The 20,413-nt window shown below is 35.5% G+C and overlaps 1 protein-coding gene and 1 long non-coding RNA gene across 2 annotated transcripts; one reads left to right on the top strand and one right to left on the bottom strand.

Annotated features, from left to right (window-relative positions):
• The first annotated feature begins 14,020 nt into the window (after positions 1-14,020).
• Positions 14,021-15,643, top strand: LOC133834648 (UDP-glycosyltransferase 88A1-like). The gene has a single exon (XM_062264320.1). It carries the CDS (start codon positions 14,074-14,076, stop codon positions 15,475-15,477), a length of 1,404 nt encoding a protein of 467 aa, XP_062120304.1. The 5' UTR covers positions 14,021-14,073; the 3' UTR covers positions 15,478-15,643.
• A 2,202-nt stretch (positions 15,644-17,845) lies between these two features.
• On the bottom strand, positions 17,846-18,923 carry LOC133780330 (uncharacterized). Its single transcript, XR_009869232.1, has 3 exons — positions 18,808-18,923; positions 18,601-18,718; positions 17,846-18,509 (listed from the first exon to the last, which is right to left on the bottom strand). It is a non-coding gene; the product is annotated as an uncharacterized LOC133780330 (long non-coding RNA).
• Between the last annotated feature and the right edge of the window lie 1,490 nt (positions 18,924-20,413).

Here is a 20,413-nt window from a genome sequence, read left to right as displayed (position 1 = left end):
AGTCACTAAAGTGGATTCCGCTCCCTTTATAAATAAGTGATCCTTTCACTAGTTTAAACAAGATAGGTGCATGATGATTAGTCATCAACATAACCTTCCTCCTGACTCTAGAGTCATAGCTATGGAACTTTGTTCCCTAGCCATGTTATAAGCAGTCACCTAGGCCTTAGGCCCTGGCTCTGAATAACTAGTCAAAGACTAGACAAGCGGTTATAAGATTCATCGACCTTAGGGTCGGTCCAGCATTAATACCCCATATGAGTCATTCAACGCTGATATCGATTACATTTAATCTTCATTTGGCTCGGCGTTCATGACGCTATGCCATTTCTGACTCTTAGGTCAGTATCCCTGACTAGTCAATACATATACAAGTAAGCAATGCAACCAAAAATATATCACATATCCAATATCTGAATACATGGCATTCAGCATGCTTACTTAACAAATACTAGCACAATTAGGATCATGCATAAACACAGAGGCTCAAGCTCCGAACAATATCATACTCAGTATACAAAGCATGTCCTAATCATATGTTTCTCATGCATCACATTTAAATATCCAACATGCATCAAGGATAACCATGCATGTCACGTTTAATAATCCAACATGCATCAAGAATAACCATGCATGTCACATATACACATGGTGTAGTTTTCTTACCTCAGGTTCAAGCAAGAACTAGTAAAAGAACGACCCTTGAGAACGATCGATCCTTTGATCCTTTAGTGGTCACCTAGTCATAACCAAATATGGAATCCCATCAATAAAATAAATCATAAAAAGTTTTACAATCTAAAACCTCACTTCTGGGGTCCATCCCACACTCTCGGGACTCTTAATCTATCCAAACGGGGTAAAGGAACCAACCCCCGAGCCTTAAAAGTCCTCCCGAGCCCTAAAATAAGCTTGATGGAAAATCCACTAGTGCTAGGGCGCTGCCTAGTGGCACTCGGGTGCTGCCCCAAAGTCAGAGAGCCCTAGAATTAGCCCTGCCTAGCGCTGGGGCGCCAAGAATGGCGTTGGGGCGCCATCAGCAGACCAGAAACTTTTCTGGTCTTCTCCCCTGCGATTTCCATTGAAAAACAAACCTCAAACCAATCCCAAACATTATCAAAACATCAAATTCAACCCTCAAACCTCATCTACATCACATCCTCATCAAAACCCACTCAAACTTACACAAAAACTTCCATGAATTCTCACCACTAACACCTCAAATTCTCAACTGAAAAACCATAAGGAAAAACAGAGTATAGCCTATATTCAAGGATGAATTCTTACCTCAAGCTTGATTTAGATCCCCTTCAATGATTGAACCAAAGTCCCAAGCTCCCACCTTTGATCTCCTAGCTTACTACCTCAAATTGGCTCTCAAAAATTGAAAGGAAGAAGGAGGGAAGAACATGTACGGGAGGGAGAGAAGGAGATGAGGATGATGCTTTGTTTTCTTACACTTCCACAACCTTCTAAACTCAAAGGCTGATATATATCTTAGGGGTGAAAAGACCATTTTTCCCCTAGGTCAAATAAAGGCTTCTAAAGACTCCCAAGGGTAAAATCGTAATTTCCCGCCTTTCTCGTTAATTATAATTAACACCCTCCAATTCCCGTTATTCTCAATATTCTCAAACACCAATAATTCATATCCCGTTACCCTCTAATTCCCAGCAACGTTCTAATCACCAAATTACCCCGAGACTCACTCCAAGCCCCGAACTTAATCCCGTTATGACTAGACCGAAAACTTGCATTCCATGATCGTCTCATGCCGAATGGCTCGAACCAATCCACATGTAATGTGGTATTATTTATAATTCACCCACATGCATGAAAATACACAATCACGCCCTCAACGGGCCAAATCACCAAAATGCCCTTATAATTAAAAATGAATCCATATGCATGCATTTATCACCATATAATAATATAATTCACATTAACATGCATATAATCATTAAATATCATAATAAATCAATTATAGCCCTCCCGTCCTTCTAATCAAGGTACTAAACCTTATTAGGAAATTTGGGGCATTACAACTATCCCTTCCTTACAGAAATTTCATCCTCGAAATTTACCTGAACTACGAGAACATCAAATTCCGCACAACTGATTCCAGATTCCCAGGTCATTCTCTTGACCTCACTGTTTCTGCCACATACCTTAACCCAAGGTACACTTTTTTCCTCAGAACCTTGCTACTTCTGTTACAGTCTCAACTGGCTATTCCTTACCGGAATACTTAACCTTAACCTTCAGATTCCTATTACTCAACTTATGAGTTCCTTTAACCCATGTCCACTGCATGGAAATACATAACACACTGTATACAACTGGCAGTGCCAAAGATAAGGCTGATCTAAAGTCAACCTAATCAGACCTATGCATGATTCAACTGTCGAGATAATCTAGGGCTTAGCTTGCCCTAACTCCTCACCCCTTTCCATGGCGATACTTTAAAGAAGATACATTCTTTTACCTGGAATTCCATGTTTCTATTTTCAATTCAGCAAACTTTTCCATTTATTCTGAGAAGTGAGCATCCAAGCTCCACTCTTTAATAATCTCAATAGTCCCGTGAACCACCTTAGGATTCAGATATATACTAACTCATTCATCTTATAAGATGTTCTTTCAATAATAATTGGATAACCCTCTCTCTCTGATTTACCATCAGTCTGAGAGTAGTAAACTGTAATGAATTCCATCTATATTATCATCGCCTTCTTAACCCTTCCAAAACCTGGAAGTCGCAGTAGAGTCTTCATCTGATAAGATAGACCTTGAGTTTCATGAAGGCGCTCTATTCCTTTTACATAGGGATTTGAGTACTGATCAGCCGTACTATTTACTTATCCTTACTGATAAAAGTGAACTCACTTGGATAAATTGGTCCACAATGACCCAATGCCAACTCACACTGATCCACTAACCTGGAAATCCCACCACGAGACTCATTGCGATGCTCTCTTATCCCCATTATGAAATACTCAAAGGCTGTAATGGCCTTGCTGATTCCTGAAACTCTGTCTTGACCTGCTAACAGGTTAAGAACATTACCACGCATCCCATTACATCCCTCTTCATCTCAGGCCACCACTATAAAGCTTTTATACCTTGTTACATTCCATGATGCCTGAATGAAGAAAAATAGAAGAATAACATGAGATTCATCCAGAATCTCCCAATTAATCTCAGTGTCCATCGGATTCCAAATCCGACCCTATACCACAATAAATTCATATCTCAGTGTCAGATATGAATTTACACTGCACAACTCTTAGCTAAACCAGCTAAGACTTTCCATTCAATCTTTCTTATCTGTGGTTCACTTAGTTGTTTTTTTTTTCTTCTAATCCTTTCCGCAATAATATTTTCAAACATAAGACTGGCCACCTGGCCCACCAGAAACTCTACTCTAGTTCTGGTCAGATCCTTTAACCAACCTATTGCATAGGCAATTACTTTTTTTTTCCTATCACTGAGATGTCATAACAACCCATTAATCGGTTCTGATCTGTAAGAAGACTCAAAACTCTTTCCCAAGGCACCTGTATTATCCTCTCCACCCAAGGACACTTCTGCCCCTAAGGTGATCCTTAACCTTGGAAAATCTCCGCAGAGAAAACACCACAATACCATCGTCCAAGAAGATCACAGATCCCATTCAAATAATCCTTTGAATGCTCTATTCATTTGATTCATAAACACTTGGCATTAAGCGGTTTCCCCAAATCATACTCAACACTCTCAGTGCTCTTATCTGACACAAACACGATCTTTTTTTATTTATTTATAACTTCCTCTCTGATCTCTAACTGGTCCTAACCAGATCCAAGATTCACCTTAAAGAATTCCACCTTACTCAATATCTAAGCCTCGAGTTCCTACAACCCCGATGAACCATTCAATACAGTGCCCTAAAACCTGAATCCATTCCTGGTACCAATCCAATCACCATTCTATCTTTTTCACATAAAGGAACCCTGACAAATCCCTTGGAAACACATCCAGGAACTCACAGACTAATCCAGTCTGTCCTGATCCCACTGACACGATCTAAGTGATATCCACCACACTAGCTAAGAGTTCAATGCATCTCTCTGCCATAAAACTCTAGCTCTCAATACAGATGTCATCAGCATACCAAATCTATGCACAGTGCCAATTGCCACAAAGCTTCCCACTCTCAAGCTCAAGAGTTACTATACTTTCCTTGCCATTTAACATTGCCTCATAGTCACTTAACTAATCCATACCTTGGATCAAACCGAAGCTGGTCATAACCAGCTTTATCAAAATCCCTGATAAGTCCTTTTTCATCGCAATTCAACTCATCCCTTGGATTACCGATACAATACCATCTTCCCATCACAACATAACCATGTGATCTACATAACAACTCTATACCTCTCTATATGCAACAAATAAAGGAACAACATGGCACAAAAACCAATCAACATAACAAAGAAATCAGAACTAGAAAATTGACTTGCCACCCCTGAGGAACTAGTCTCAGTCTCAGACTCTGATTGCCCCGGAATAAACACTCGAGTTGGAATCGAGCTGTCTATCCCCTTTTTCTCAAGCTCTCTTAGCCTTGGGCAATCCTTTTTGAAATGCCCAACTATGTCACATACGAAACATGCCCTTGCTCGGCATTCTCCAAAATGACGCCTCTTGCATCGCGTGCATATTGGACGAGTTTTCCAGCTTTCATTCCTACTTGCTCCAATAAGTGGAGATACCACTATCTAAGCTCCGTGCTCCCTGGCACTCTTCTTCTCATCTCTTATGCTCTCAACAGCAAGAGCCTTCTCTACCACCTGAGCATAGGTGGAGACTTCATGCACTGGGGCAACTCTAACGCCCTGAGCTATTCCAGGATTCAATCCCTGAACAAACTTTTCCTTCCGAGCTATATCTGTGGGTACCATGTCAAAAGCAAACTTGGCCAACCCATCAAATTTATTAACATACTCAGTTACTGTTGCCTTTCCTTGAACGAGATTAAGAAACTCATTCATTTTAGCAGTCTTAGCTGCATTACAGTAATACTTCTCATTAAACAGCTGCCTAAATTCTTTCCAATCCATCATAGCTATGTCTCGTGTCTGGGATACTACCTCCCACCACGTCCGGGCATCATCCCGCAATACATAAGTCGCACAGATCACCCTATCGTGACCTACCAGCCCCATACTATCTAGAATGGAAATGATCATGCCTATCCATTGCTCAGCTCTGAATGGATCTAGGCCTCCCTCGAAAACTGGAGGGTAGTATTCCTGGAATCTTCCACAAAGAAATTCACATCTATTCTCAGCCCTAAACTGAGCTAAAGCTGCTGCCACTCCTGGCATAGCAAAGGAAGAGGTGCTCCCCAACAGATTCCGCTGTTGCTTCAGACACCTAATCTCTTCCTCATGCCTCTGCAACTTTGATTGCAAATCTGTAAGCATCTGCTGAAAATTCACAGGAGCAGATGAAGAACTAATACCCTGGCTGTAACTCCCAGGCTCTGCATAACCACCACCAGGCCTCATAATCTGCCTTGGGTATAAACCTGCTAATTGAATCTGCAGTCAATAACTTGATCCATTAAACATGATGAGCATATCAAGAGCTTTCCCCACAGGATAAATCTTACCACACCACAATCACAACCACTTGCAGTGCTAAAAAAAACATGCCCACAACGTTCATACATTAATCATGTTCCCTGCTCTTCCAATATTCAAACCATGCCTCCAACTCCAGCATGCAAATATCACAATTATATATTCATGGAGTAGGTAATCATATGATCACAATCATATACATAATCACGGAGCATATAATCATATAGTCAAGAGCCAGGCTCTATCAGAATCTCATGCTCCCTAATACAATGTGCAGGTAAAGCATTTACATTCTATTTAAGCAGTTAAACACATAACTACAGAAATAGTTATCATTCCCTGAGTGAAGCTATCTTCAGTGACGAGTGTACATGCCCAGCTTGTCTTCAGGAACCATAAACCTTGGCTCGCTCTGATACCAAGTTGTAATTCCCTAAACTCCAGGGACCGTTACGGTGTGCCTTGTAAACAGTGTTAAACTCACTAATCGAGTCATTTGGCCAAAATCGTGTAAATAAGTATGATTAGCGGTTTAGGGATTAAAATTTTTGATTAAGATATAACGTTTCATTAGAACGTTTAATATATACATTGGGATCCCAAAATATAATTTCAGAGTCTACTACAAGAAAATATTTACAACAGGCCGAGCTAAGCGGCAAAATAGGGTTAAACCCTAGTTCCCCTTCAAAGCTCGGTCGTGGTGGTCGAGCAGCTGCATATGTACACATCATCACCTAAGCTCTCCAACTCAAGGATGGTCCAGCTTTCTTTTGCCTTTACCTGCACCACATAGCACCCGTGAGTCAAAGCCCAGCAAGAAAACTTAATATGCTCATGAACAGTAATAACATGTCATCAAATCGTAAGGCACACTCGTAGCAGATATAGCCCTAATCAAGCAGGCAAACAAATTCATGTAACAATGGGTATCTAGGAAAAAGAATCTTGCCCTCCTGAGTGGACGACTATCAAGTCAGTCTCAATCAGATAAGTGATTCACACTGGTGGTTCCGGTAACCATGTCGGGCTGATAGCCCTGAATAAAAGAGTGATAGTGGTACAAGTCACTAAAGTGGGTTCCACTCCCTTTATAAATAAGTGATCCTTTCACTAGTTTAAACAAGATAGGTGCATGATGATTAGTCATCAACATAACCTTCCTCCTGACTCTAGAGTCATAACTATGGAGCTCTGTTCCCTAGCCATGTTACAAGAAGTCACGTAGGCCTTAGGCCCTGGCTCTGAATAACTAGTCAAAGACTAGACAATCGCTTATAAGATTCATCGACCTTAGGGTCGGTCCAGCATTAATACCCCATATGAGTCATTCAACGCTGATATCGATTAGATCTAATCTTCATTTGGCTCGGCGTTCACGACGCTATGCCATTTCTAACTCTTAGATCAGTATCCCTGACTAGTCAGTACATATACAAGTAAGCAATGCCACCAAAAATATATCACATATCCAATATCTGAATACAAGGCATTCAACATGCTTACTTAACAAATACTAGCACAATTAGGATCATGCATAAACACAGAGGCTCAAGCTCCGAACAATATCATACTCAGTATACAAAGCATGTCCTAATCACATGTTTCTCGTGCATTACATGCAACATATTTAAATATCCAACATGCATCAAGGATAACCATGCATGTCACATTTAATAATCCAACATGCATCAAGAATAACCATGCATGTCACATATACACAGGGTGCAGTTTTCTTACCTCAGGTTCAAGCAAGAACTAGTAAAAGAACGACCCTTGAGAACGATCGATCCTTTGATCCTTTAGCGGTCACCTAGTCATAACCAAATATGGAATCCCATCAATAAAATAAATCATAAAAAGGTTTACAATCTAAAACCTCACTTCCGGGATCCATCCCACACTCTCGAGACTCTTAATCTACCCAAACGAGGTAAAGGAACCAACCCCCGAGCCTTAAAAGTCCTCCCGAGCCCTAAAATAAGCTTGCTGGAATATACACTAGCACTAAGGCGCTGCCTAGTGGCGCTGGGGCGCTTCCCCAAAGTCAGAGAGCCCCAGAATCAGCCCTTCCTAGCGCTGGGGCGCCATCAGCAGACCAGAAAATTTTCTGGTCTTCTCTCTTGCGATTTCCCTTGAAAAGCAAACCTCAAACCAATCCCAAACATTATCAAAACTTCAAATTCAACCCCCAAACCTCATCTACATCACATCCTCATCAAAACCCACTCAAACTTACACAAAAACTTCCATGAATTCTCACCACTAACACCTCAAATTCTCAACTGAAAAACCATAAGGAAAAACAGAGTATAGCCTATATTCAAGGATGAATTCTTACCTCAAGATTGATTTAGATCCCCTTCAATTATTGAACCAAAGTCCCAAGCTCCCACCTTTGATCTCCTAGCTTGCTACCTCAAATTGGCTCTCAAAAATTGAAAGGAAGAAGGAGGGAAGAACATGTACGGGAGGGAGAGAAAGAGATGAGGATGATGCTCTGTTTTCTTACACTTCCACAACCTTCTAAACTCAAAGGCTGATATATATCTTAGGGGTGAAAAGACCATTTTTCCCCTAGGTCAAATAAAGGCTTCTAAAGACTCCCAAGGGTAAAATCGTCCTTTCCTGCCTTTCTCGTCAATTATAATTAACATCCTCCAATTCCCGTTATTCTCAATATTCTCAAACACCAATAATTCATATCCCGTTACCCTCTAATTCCCAGCAATGTTTTAATCACCTAATTACCCCGAGAGTCACTCCGAGCCCCGAACTTAATCCCGTTATGACTAGACTGAAAACTTGCATTCCATGATCGTCTCATGCCGAATGGCTCGAACCAATCCACATATAATGTGGTATTATTTATAATTCACCCACATGCATGAAAATACACAATCACGCCCTCAACGGGCCAAATTACCAAAATGCCCTTATAATTAAAAATGAATCCATATGCATGCATTTATCACCATATAATAATATAATTCACATTAACATGCATATAATCATTAAATATCATAATAAATCAATTATGGCCCTCCCGACCTCCTAATCAAGGTCCTAAACCTTATTAGGAAATTTGGGGCATTATAGGCTTCTTTGAAAGACACAAAAGGAGAGAGTAGATACCTCCAAAAACCTGCTTTGTTTTGTTGTTTTGTTTCACTCTGGAACTTCTTATTTTGAAGGGGAGTTAAGTCTTAGTTTCTTTATATGTTTGTTATAAGGTAATGCATGTTTGCAGGGGGAGTTTTTTTTTTTTTTTTCTCTTTACTTGTCAGTAACATTTGTGTTGCATGTTTTTGAATTAATTTTGTCTATCAAATTGCCAAAGAGAGAGATTGTAAAATAATTTATTGACATATTTGATAAAATTGACAAAATCAATTATGAATGTATTTTCGAAATATATTGTGTGGTATTTTCGAATTTGTTTGGTTCTTGTGTTTACTGTGAAATATTTTCTAATCAGATTATTCTATATATGTTAATAAAATAAATATATGATTTCCTATAAAAGAATATATTTTCTTGACTTTTGTATATATGGAATTTATTGGTATTTATTTTAAATTCTTGATCTAATTTGTTTTCTAGAAACCGTGTTTAAAAACTGTCCAAGTTCAATGAATCTGTTTGAACAGATTGCCAGTATGTTTGAACAGATTCTGACTTTCCTTTTTGGGAAGATTTTCCATTTATTGGCTGATTTGTTTTCCACGACCTAAAGGGATTCTAAATGGTATATAGACATCCTTAGGTTGTTGGTTTATCGGTATCTTTCTTGGGATATTATTTTCCAAATATTTTTCAAGTTTTAGAGAGAGTTTTTTTATTATGTGAAGAAATTGAGTCGAGCAAGTTCTTAGTGGTTTGTTACAGTGTACTTCTGTATTGTTTTCTTTATGATAATTGTGCAGGTTGAACACACTTGGACATCGTTCGTCATGCTTCAAGAGAAGTCTTGCTCGTGAGTCACTTTTAAGGAGGAAGAGTGCAAGTGTTATGATTTGAAGGGAGTTCAAGATCTTAGCACTTCAGAAATTTGATTAGGAGTTTAGATTACAACAGTTGCGACAAATTCAAGAGGGAGTCTTTATTTGTATAAGTCAATTTGGTTTTGTAATCGTTTAGATATTCTTCTAATAAATTTCATTCTCTGGGTGTGGCACCGTGGACTAGTAGCAATCTGCAAAGATTGCTCATACCAGGTATTATTTCGTGTGTTCTTTACTTTATGTTATTTTTTATTTTCTGTTCATAAACTGTTTAAATATATCTGATTTTTGTTCAAACAATTTCTGAGTCCGTTTAAACACTTCTATAACAGTACAACAATTAATTATTTAATTTAAATAATTAAATTAGTAATCATAAAAACATAATTTCAAAAAATATAGATACGTTTTGGGGATTAAGGAAAAAGTAATTGCTTTGTTGACAAAGAAAGAGCTAGTAATTAAGATCTAAACTTAGACTACTGTTTTGGAGTTCATTAATGAAAGAGCATTTCCCAATGCTATCATTAATAGACCTTGCTGGAGTCTTTTCTTTTTCTACACGTGGTGCGAATACCAATATCAACCTTTTATTACTTTTATAAACGTTTTTCTATTACGCAGATAGTATAAATGACCTATTATGTAGTTCTATTATATATTTTCTATAAATTAGTGCTAGAAAAAGTTAATTACTTTTGTCATTAGTATTCTTAAATTATTCACAAGTGTTTCTTTTTCTTTTTTTTTTTTAATCGTTACGGTGATTTTCTCAAACTTTTTATTTTTATTTTTTTTAGAACTGTGATGTATTCATACATTAAACAAATATGTGATAAATATTTTTATAATTTTCTCTAACTATTTTATTTTCGTCTCTCTTTTTCTTTAGTAAATATGTGATAAATAACTATATAATAAAGATAATATATGTATTTGATAATCTGTATTTTATTGAAATATAGTTTTGATGCATTGTAATATGAAAAATACTTATTAAGTATCATGTAGTTGTAAAATCAGTCAAAAAATAATTTACACTTAAATTTTGTCAATAAATTTTTTTATAATGATAATGTTGCCCTTAGTTAAATGATTTTAATTGTGTAAAAAATAATGGAGACACGCTTAATTATAATTGGTCCATTTTATATATTTTTTAAAATTATTTTAGATATTATAAAAATTTAAGGTAAAGTAAAATTAAAAAAAAAAGTTTATTTTAATGAGGTAATGAGAGTCCTTAGAGACAGTATAGAATAGGAAAATGAGACAGAGGTTCCGGTTCTGGTCCGTATTTTACTTTGTAGTAATACAATTTCTTTTGTTCGAATAAAATAAGTATTATTATTTTTATGTGATGTTATTAGAGAACAATAAAATGTTATTTTTAGTTGTCGTCAAATTTTTTTTGTTAATTTTTTTCTCACGTAATTTTTTTAATTATTATTATCTCATATCATTAATTTATCTATCCTCACTTTTTCTCTCATCACTTTTGAACTCATTATTCTTTCCCTCATCATTTATTATCTCGTTATTTTCTCTATCATAATTTTCTATATCTTTATTTTATCTCTCCTCATTTTTTTTCCATCTCACCATTTTCTCTCACTTTTTTCTTGCATTACTTTTTTTTTTCTCAATTTTTCTTCTTCAAAAATTTTCAACTTACTTTTTCTCTCTTTATTTTTCATCATTTTTTCTTTCACATTACTTTATCTCATTATTTATTACAAATTTTTAAAAGACTTTTCTCTTTATAAATATATTTATTAATTTTTTATTTAAGATTTTAAAAAAAAAAACTAAAAAATTATTTTTAAAAAACATTAACCAAACTCATGTTGTTTTTTTTAAACTACAAAAATTATTTTATGTTCTTATTTCTAAAAGCAAAAAATAAAAAACAATGTGAAACAGACTCTTACATTCTTTATTGTTTTTATAATTTAATTACAAAAATATATTTCTTAATTTAATTTACAATACTACTGTTTTTATACAATTTTTTCAATTCTTTTTGGATTTTTTTTCACGGGTCCTCTCTTTCTCTCTCCACCATACTATTTTTTTTTTTATTAATTTCTTGCATTCTCTCTTATCTTTAATTTTAAAAATATTTTCCGGCCACACCACTAGTCGGTTGAGCTCAAAAGTGGTACTATCATGACCTACTATTCAAGGTGATCATTTTGATATGTGAGAGTCATATATTTTTTGTCTGTCACCGGAGAAGATGACCAAAATAAAAAGCAACATTTTTGTTTCTTTTTTTATATTGTGTTGACAAAAAAATAACTAAATTTTAAACTTGATCAAAATTTAATGTACTAAAATTTATATTCTTATTTTACATTTAAAATATACTATATTGTATTCTAAATAATTTAAATTTATTTAAAAATAAAATAAATAACATTTTTGTCCCCCGAACTATGACTACTATATGATTGTACCCCCTGAATGATTCACGATGTTAAAAAATTTCCTCGAACTATGCACGTTATTGAAATATGAGACTTCTATTAGATTTTGTCCTAGGTAGCTAATGGATTGATGATGTGATATTTTTTTCTGTTGATGTGGCACTGCTATGTGTAGAATAATTAACAATTTTGCCCCTCAAACTTTGACCTCATTTTTTTCTTAAAAATGATAATTATATCCTTACAGAAAAAATCATTTTAAAATGTTAAGAATGTAAACAATACTAAAAGTTTCAAGCTAGTTAAATAATTTTTTAAATACTCAAAAATTAAAAATCTAATTAATAACAAATAACTTTTTTTTTTAATTTTTTCTTTTTTTTTACAATATAAAATAAATATATCTTCAAATAAAAATGAAAAATAAATCATAAAACAAAGTTTGTTCCCCTTTGTCCTCCTCCTCTTAAATTAATTTTTTTTATTTAAGCCCTTCGTTATTCGTCATCCTCTTTAATTAAAAGTTTTTTTAGTATTTATTTTAAATTTTCATTCTAAAATAAATTTATTTTATATTATAAAAGAAAAGAAAAAGTAAAACTAAAAAAGAGTTATTTGTTATTAATTAAAATTTTAATTTTTTAAGGATTTAATTATTAATTTTAGAAAAAAAATTAATTTTTTTTAATAAAAGGGGTATTATTTGGTAGATGTCAAAGTTTGAGGGACAAAATTGTTAATTATTATACACATGACAGTGCCACATAAACAGACAAAATGTTACATCATCAATCTGTTAGCCACCTAGGACGAAATCTAACAGAAGTCCCATATTTTAGTAACGTGCATAGTTCGTGATGAATTTTTAACATTGTCAATCATTCAGGGGCACGATCATATAGTGGTCATAGTTTGGGGGGCAAAAATGCAATTTATTCTTAAAAATATTCCAAGTAACTTTTTTAAAATAAATTTTTTAAGATATTGTTTGGTAACTTTTAAATAGAATATAAAAAATATTATTTTTGATAACTCACTAAGTTTGTTGGTTACTTTAAATTTGTGGTATACTAAAAAATTTAGTCATATATCAAATGGTAATAAATTGATATCTTAAATGATTTATAAAAGTGAAAATTACATCTAGTATTGATTTTTTTTTCATTTTATTTACACTTTTACCATCGCAACCTACCCTTGAAAGTGATCATTTTAGTATATGACAAGCATGAGTTTCTTGACGTTGCCGGAGAAGATGATGTAGATGAGGTAATTTTTGTGTTGTGTTTGAAAAATAACTTTTAAGTTTATTTTTAGCTTTGTTTATTAAAAAAATAGAAAAGTTTCTTAAATATTGGAATAAGTAATTTCTGTGTTGTATTTAAAAGGTAACTATGTAGTTGCTTTTTTATTTTGATAAAAGAAAACTTAATAATAAAAAACTAAAATGTGTATTTATTATTATAATTCGAAAGTAACTTTTAATTTTATTTTTTGTTTGATTAATAAAAAAACACTCTTACTCCCATATAAATTACATTATTGACTAAAAAGTGAGTTAAAACTTTTCATTAAAAAAATTAATGTATAGTATACTAAAAGTAACATTTAATAATAAGTTATATAATAATTTGTTATATTTTATTGTAACTCATTAGTTTCTAAAAAAAAGACTAATCAACAACGTATAAGTATTTTAAGTAATAATGCATCATAATATAACTTTAAAATCACTAATCAATATCTTAAAGATAAAATAAGTATTGAAGGAAACAAAAATGTATATAAAATTATATGTTATAAGAATAAAAATTTTCATAAATAAATAACTAATTAATATTTTAATTGATTAAAAAGTTTTTTTTTTAAACTCGAAAAAAAAATATAGTCATTTTTTATAATTATTTTATATTATAAGTATATACTAAATAAAAGCCGTCAAAACAAACTGAAACGAACCCTAATACCAATATCATCATCATTGTTATTACAATTGGAGTCATTGGGCAGAAGATGAAGTCAACCATAGTCTTATACCCAGCACCAGCCATAGGCCACCTAATCTCCATGGTGGAGCTCGGCAAGCTCATACTCACCTTCAAACCATCACTCTCCATTCACATCCTCATCACCACCGCTCCCTACAACTCTGGTGACACTGCTCCCTACATCGCCACCGTCTCAGCCACCACTCCTTCCATCACCTTCCACCATCTCCCACCCGTCGACCTCCCTCCCTCCATCGCAGCCTCTTCGCCCCACCACGAGAACCTCCTCTTCGAATTCATCCGCTTCAACAAGCCCACCGTCCTTCAAGCTCTCAGCTCCATCTCCCAAATGGACGCCGTTCACGCATTCATCATCGATTTCTTCTGCGCCGAAACACTCACCGTCTCTAGTCAGCTCAACATCCCTTGTTTCTTCTTCTACACTTCAGCGGCGTCTGGCTTAGCGGCCTTTTTTTATTTGCCGACCCTTCACAGAAATTCTCAGAAGAGCTTCAAAGACCAAAATACCCTTCTCGATATTCCTGGAGTACCACCGATGCCGCCCTCTGACATGGGGAAACCGATTCTCGACCGTAGTGACAAGGCCTATGATTATTTTCTTGCATGCACGACTTATTTCTCTGAATCTGCTGGAATGATTGTGAACACGTTTCACTCACTGGAGCCGAGAGCCATCAAAGCTATATCAGACGGCTTATGCGACCCCGACGGTCGTACTCCTCCGATTTATTGCATTGGACCGTTGATCCTTACCAAAGAGGGTAGAGGAGAAGTACGGTCTGAGTCACTGAGGTGGCTCGACTCACAACGGAGTCGAAGCGTTGTTTTTCTTTGTTTCGGAAGTCTGGGATCGTTTACAACGGAGCAATTGAGAGAAATAGCCGTTGGGCTGGAGAAGAGCGGGCAGAGGTTCTTGTGGGTGGTGCGCAGTCCGGTCAACGTGGCAACTTCGGATCTGCCCGACCCGGATTTGGATTCGTTGTTACCCGAGGGATTCTTGCATCGGACTAAGGAGAGGGGACTGGTGGTGAAGAATTGGGCGGCACAAGTTGAGGTGCTAAATCATGACTCGGTAGGTGGGTTCGTGACTCACTGTGGATGGAATTCGGTGCTCGAAGCGGTGTGTGCTGGCGTTCCCATGGTGGCGTGGCCGCTGTACGCGGAACAGAGGTTTAACAGAGTGGTGCTGGTTGAGGAGTTTAAGATTGCTCTGCCTATGAATGAGCTTGAAGATGGGTTCGTGCGAGCTAATGAAGTGGAGAAGCGAGTTAGTGAGTTGATGAACTCCGAAAGTGGTGACTCGGTCCGGAGCATGGTCCTGAAAATGAAAAATGAAGCGAAAGCTGCTTTGTCAAAAGGCGGGTCGTCTCAGGTTGCGTTGACCAAACTCACTGAGTCATGGAATTAGGAGCTTAATTACGTATGAATAATGATTATTACTATTATGTATCTTCATGAGAACGTTTGATGTTGCCTCGTAATTATGTTAAGGTATACTAAGGTGTGGTGAAGTTTAATAAGCCTACATGTACTAAATGAAGCAAGAATATAATCTGCTGCTAAATTTAACTTGATATATAACGTTAAAAATGTTCCAAACAAAAGCAAAAGATAGTGTACATTTAATTTCAGAATATGCTTTCAATATATTATCATGCTAAAAAAATGTTCCATTTAATTTAGTATATTAAATGAAGGACAAATAATCTTTTAACCCTGTCATATACAGTGAGTTGGTATTTATCCCATATCATTTGACTTTACAAAAGAAATTCTAATTTGCCCCATTTGTCTATTTTATATATAGGAAACACTAAATACACTCTTATATTATTTATAATATAATATTTAGATTAAATAAATGTGACAAAATGTGTCACAAATATCTAATTGTGTAACATATTTGAGGTTACCAAAACAGTTACAATTTGTAGCTTCCAAATATTACCAAAAAATGTGTAGATTTGATGTTACGCATTTTGATTTGAATTTGTCAAAGTCATAACTGATATGGTTGTTGGAGACATGAGTTTAATCCCCATAATGTGTTTGGAGGTTTCAAAATCATGTGGGAAGAGTATAGAACCGTTTGGAAAAATTGCACAAAAGTGTGTGCTGAAAATGGGTTGTGGCCACAGCCACAAGTGTTCCCCGCCGCGACCGGTGGAAGCGAAACACGACCTTGCTCGGCATTCTCCCAAATGACGCCTCTTGCACCGCGTGCATACTGGACGAGTCTTCCAGCTTTCATTCTTACTTGCTTCAATGAGGGGAGATACCACTATCTGAGCTCCATGCTTCCTGACACTCTTCTTCTCAACTATTATGCTTTCAACAGCAAGAGCCTTCTCTATCACCTGAGCATAGGTAGAGACCTCATGCACTGGGGCAACTCTAATGCCCTGAGCTATTCCAAGATTCAATCCCTGAACAAACCTTTCCTTCCGAGCTATATCTGTGGGTATCATATCAAAGGCAAACTTGGCCAACCCATCAAATTTATTAATATACTTGGCTACTGATGCCTTCCCTTGAACGAGATTCAGAAACTCATTCATCTTAGCAGTCTTAGCTGCATCACAATAATATTTCTCATTAAACAGCTGCCTAAATTCCTTCCAATCCATCACAGTTGTATCTCGTATCTGGGACACTACCTCCCACCACGTCCGGGCATCATCCCGCAATACATATGTCGTACAGATCACTCTATCGTGACCTACTAGCCCCATACTGTCTAGAATGGAACTGATCATGCATATCCATTGTTCAGCTCCAAATGGATCTTGGCCTCCCTCGAAGACTGGAGGATAATATTCCTGGAATCTTCCACAAAGGAATTCTCATCCACTCTCAACCCTAGGCTGAGCTAAAGCTGCACTACTACAAAAAAGGTCTTTCTCTACGGTTTTTTTTACTTAATACACTGCGATTTTCGAGAGTATTGAAAAGCGCAGTGTATTCGACCGCAGAGAAAAGTGGCATGAAAACCGCAGAGAAAAGCCACACTTTTCTCTGCGGTTGTGTTGAAAAAACCGTGGAGAAAGGTACCATTTTCTCCGCGGTTTATTCAACACAACCGCAGAGAAAATGGTACCTTTCTCTGCGGTTTTGTTCATACAACCGCAGAGAAAGCCATTTTAATAAAAAAAAAATTATTTTTCAATTTCGATTATATATAATTATTTTAAATTCTGATTATATATATTTTTTCAATATTATAACCTAATTTGATAAATATTTTTCAATATTATATATATACATTTCATAAAAAATATAAAAAATTGTGTCAAATACAATACATTTTAAGGAGTAAACATAATTAATATTAACATTATCAAAATATATATAAACTAGATAAATAATATAAAAATAAAAAAAGTGAAATAATTAAAAAAAAAACAAAAAAAGTTAAATTTTAGTGATCAATACTAGGGGTGCACACGGGTCGTATTTTCGGGTTTCGGGTTCATCGGGTTCGGGTTTTGCGGGTTTCGGGTTACGAAAAATGGTACCGAAACCGATCCGAAATTTTCGGATTTTTTCGGGTTCGGGTTCAGTCGGGTTCGGGTGTAATTTCGGGTTTGATGGGCCATTTCTGATTTTGGGCCGAAAAGCCCAGATTTGGAAAAATGCCATATTTTTTTCAAAATTGCCATTTTTTTTCAAAAATACCATTTTTTTTTATAAAAAATATCATCTTTCTCAAAAAATATGTATGTATTTTTTGCTTGGAAAATTTTCTCAAAAAATATGTATGTATTTATGGTCATGTATCTACTGTTACTGTTACTGTTAAATCTGTGTCCCCATTTTAATTTGTCATCTTTTCTTTTGTTTGTCTTCCTATATGTGCAATTATACAGTAAAATCAATGCAAAGAAAAACGTGGGGCACTAGTTGGCTTGGCCTTCCATCCATGGTTGCACTTCATTAATGGTGAAGTGATCAAGCACTTATCTCTAGTGTATGGACTAGAAAAAACAGGAGCCATGTGTTCATGTAACATTGTGGACCAAAATCAGTGGACTGAAATTGTCAAGCACCAATATCACCATTCTTTTTTTAATACCAACATAAAACCTACCCTTGGGTTGGAGTTCAGTTACCAGAACAAGGCACAAACAAAAAGGAAAAAAAGATACTCAACAAATTGTAAAGCTGAAACTTATACATCCTTTAATTTAAAAAAAATAAGAAAAGAAAAAAGAAGTTAAAATATAATGTCAATCAAACACTAAAAATGTCAAAGTCCCAAAATACAACCATAAATAAACAACGATAAAATCCATAAACTTAAGTACATAACTAGTTAACCACAAAACCAAAATAAAGTCCATAAGTTGTCTACAACCATAAACATTAAATTAAGTCTATAAAAGTTCAAAATACATGACCAGCAAAAGTCCATGCCCTTTCCTTCTTTCCTTTCCTTCATTCCTTTCAAAATTCAAATAAGAAAAATTAGTAAAGAAAAGAAATCAAGGATAATAAATAACATAAAGGCAGGTAGGCATGAATAAATTCTTACAAGCAATTGCAATTCTTTTAATTTGTAGATTGTTGTGCAGCAGATGAGGCTGAAGACTGAAAATTGACGGAGGATGAAGCTGGCCCAGGCCCAGCACTTGTAGGATCATTGGTCATCTCTACAAATATTTTTAATATAAAAGATAAATATTAGATTATAAAAAAACATTCACACACTTAAAATAAATATTAAAATGTATTAAACTACCTGACTCAAGATACTCTGATGTTTGAAGCGCTTCTTCTTCTTCCATATATTCTCGAGTTATGATGGGTTAATGTGATCCGCTCCACCAATTATTGAGACAAATTAATGCTTCGACCATCCTTGGGCTTAGTGAGCTTCTAAAAGGATCTAAAATTCGACCTCCTATAGAAAATGCCGCCTTAGAAGCAACGGTGGTAACTGGTATAGCTAACACATCACGAGCCATGAGTGACAAGATTTTGTACTTGCACCCACTACTAGCCCACCATCCCAAAACATCAAAATTCTCAGTTGGTCGCTGTTGAGTCTAGTTTTTATTATGTTTTGGTGATGTTTTTAGTAGTCTTTTATTTTGTTTTTCCTTGTTTTAGCGCGGGTTTACGCTTTGTTTGGTTGTTTTTGTGAATATCAGGAAGAATTGAGCATGTGGAAGAAAATGCCAAAGAAAGGGAAGAAATAACCGAGTTTTCCATCATATTTTGAGCAAGAATGGTTCTCAACACAATTTGGAAGTGTTGGTGAAATTTTGGGATGAAAACTTGAAGAAATGAGATTTCCCTTAAGAGCCACGGCATGAGCAAAAGGGAGCCGCGGCTAGGTGGGAAACATAAGCATTGTTTTTCAGGAAGTCTTCGGGCCGCGGCATGGCTAGATAGAGCCGCGGCATGGCTTCAGAGGGCCGCGGCATGAAAAGGACCTCCTGCCTAGAAATTTTGATACGGGCCGCGGCATAGTGCATGTAGAGCCGCGGCCCGCTTCTTTAATTTTTGAAATCTTAGGTTTTAAGATTGCGAGAAGGAGAAGAAAAGGACGTACGGACGAAGGGAGGAGTTCTGGTTTTGAAGGCTCAAGCTTAGAGTATTTTTACATGTTTTTCTTCCTGATGTTATCTTTAATTTCTGTTGTAATTCCATATAATCTGTTCTTGTAGAGTGATTATTGATTGGCCATCTTTAGTCATATATATGTTTTTAAGTCAAAATCTGAGAAGTGAGATTTAATTATGCTTGGGTTATATTGGACATAATTCTAATTTAGAACGAAAGTATCTGAATTAATTGTGTAACTGTTATTAAGTTGTGGAATTTAATGCTACCTTTGTGGTTCAATTTACCATAGAAATATAGGAAATTGTCACCTAGGTTGAGTTTATAATTCATAGTATGATTATAGGCTGCTGTTTCAACTTGTTAATTGAATTAGGTAAAAAAATAAGAAGAATTCATACTTTGCATTAAGGAATAATAGGAAGGATAGTTGATGAGATTGAATATCCTAATTGTTTCTCAGTGATTAAATTAAAAGTCTTATTATTAGTTATTATTCTATTTAATTGTTGATTATTATTTCTGCACTTTATTGGTTCTTTTGCTGTATTTTACAAAAATCAAGAATTTTAATTCATCAAATAGAACAAGAAATTAATTGACTGGTAATTGATAACTCAGTCCTTGAGGACGATATTTGGTTTTACCATTTTATTACGAGTTTGCGACTGTGTGCACTTGCATAGCAAAATTATCGCAACAGTCGCTCAAGTTCCTCTTCCAAATATTTATCGACCTCATTTTTTGTCACTCCATCATCCTTCTCCAATCTTCGTGCC

This window comes from Humulus lupulus, chromosome 5, assembly GCF_963169125.1.
Source record: "Humulus lupulus chromosome 5, drHumLupu1.1, whole genome shotgun sequence".
Taxonomy (NCBI): Eukaryota; Viridiplantae; Streptophyta; class Magnoliopsida; order Rosales; family Cannabaceae; genus Humulus; species Humulus lupulus.
This window is presented reverse-complemented; position numbering and strand designations above follow the sequence as displayed.

What these genes read in the sequence shown, in the direction of transcription:
- LOC133834648 (XM_062264320.1), top strand. Translation starts at nt 14,074, where the DNA reads ATGAAGTCAACCATAGTCTTATACCCAGCACCAGCCATAGGCCACCTA.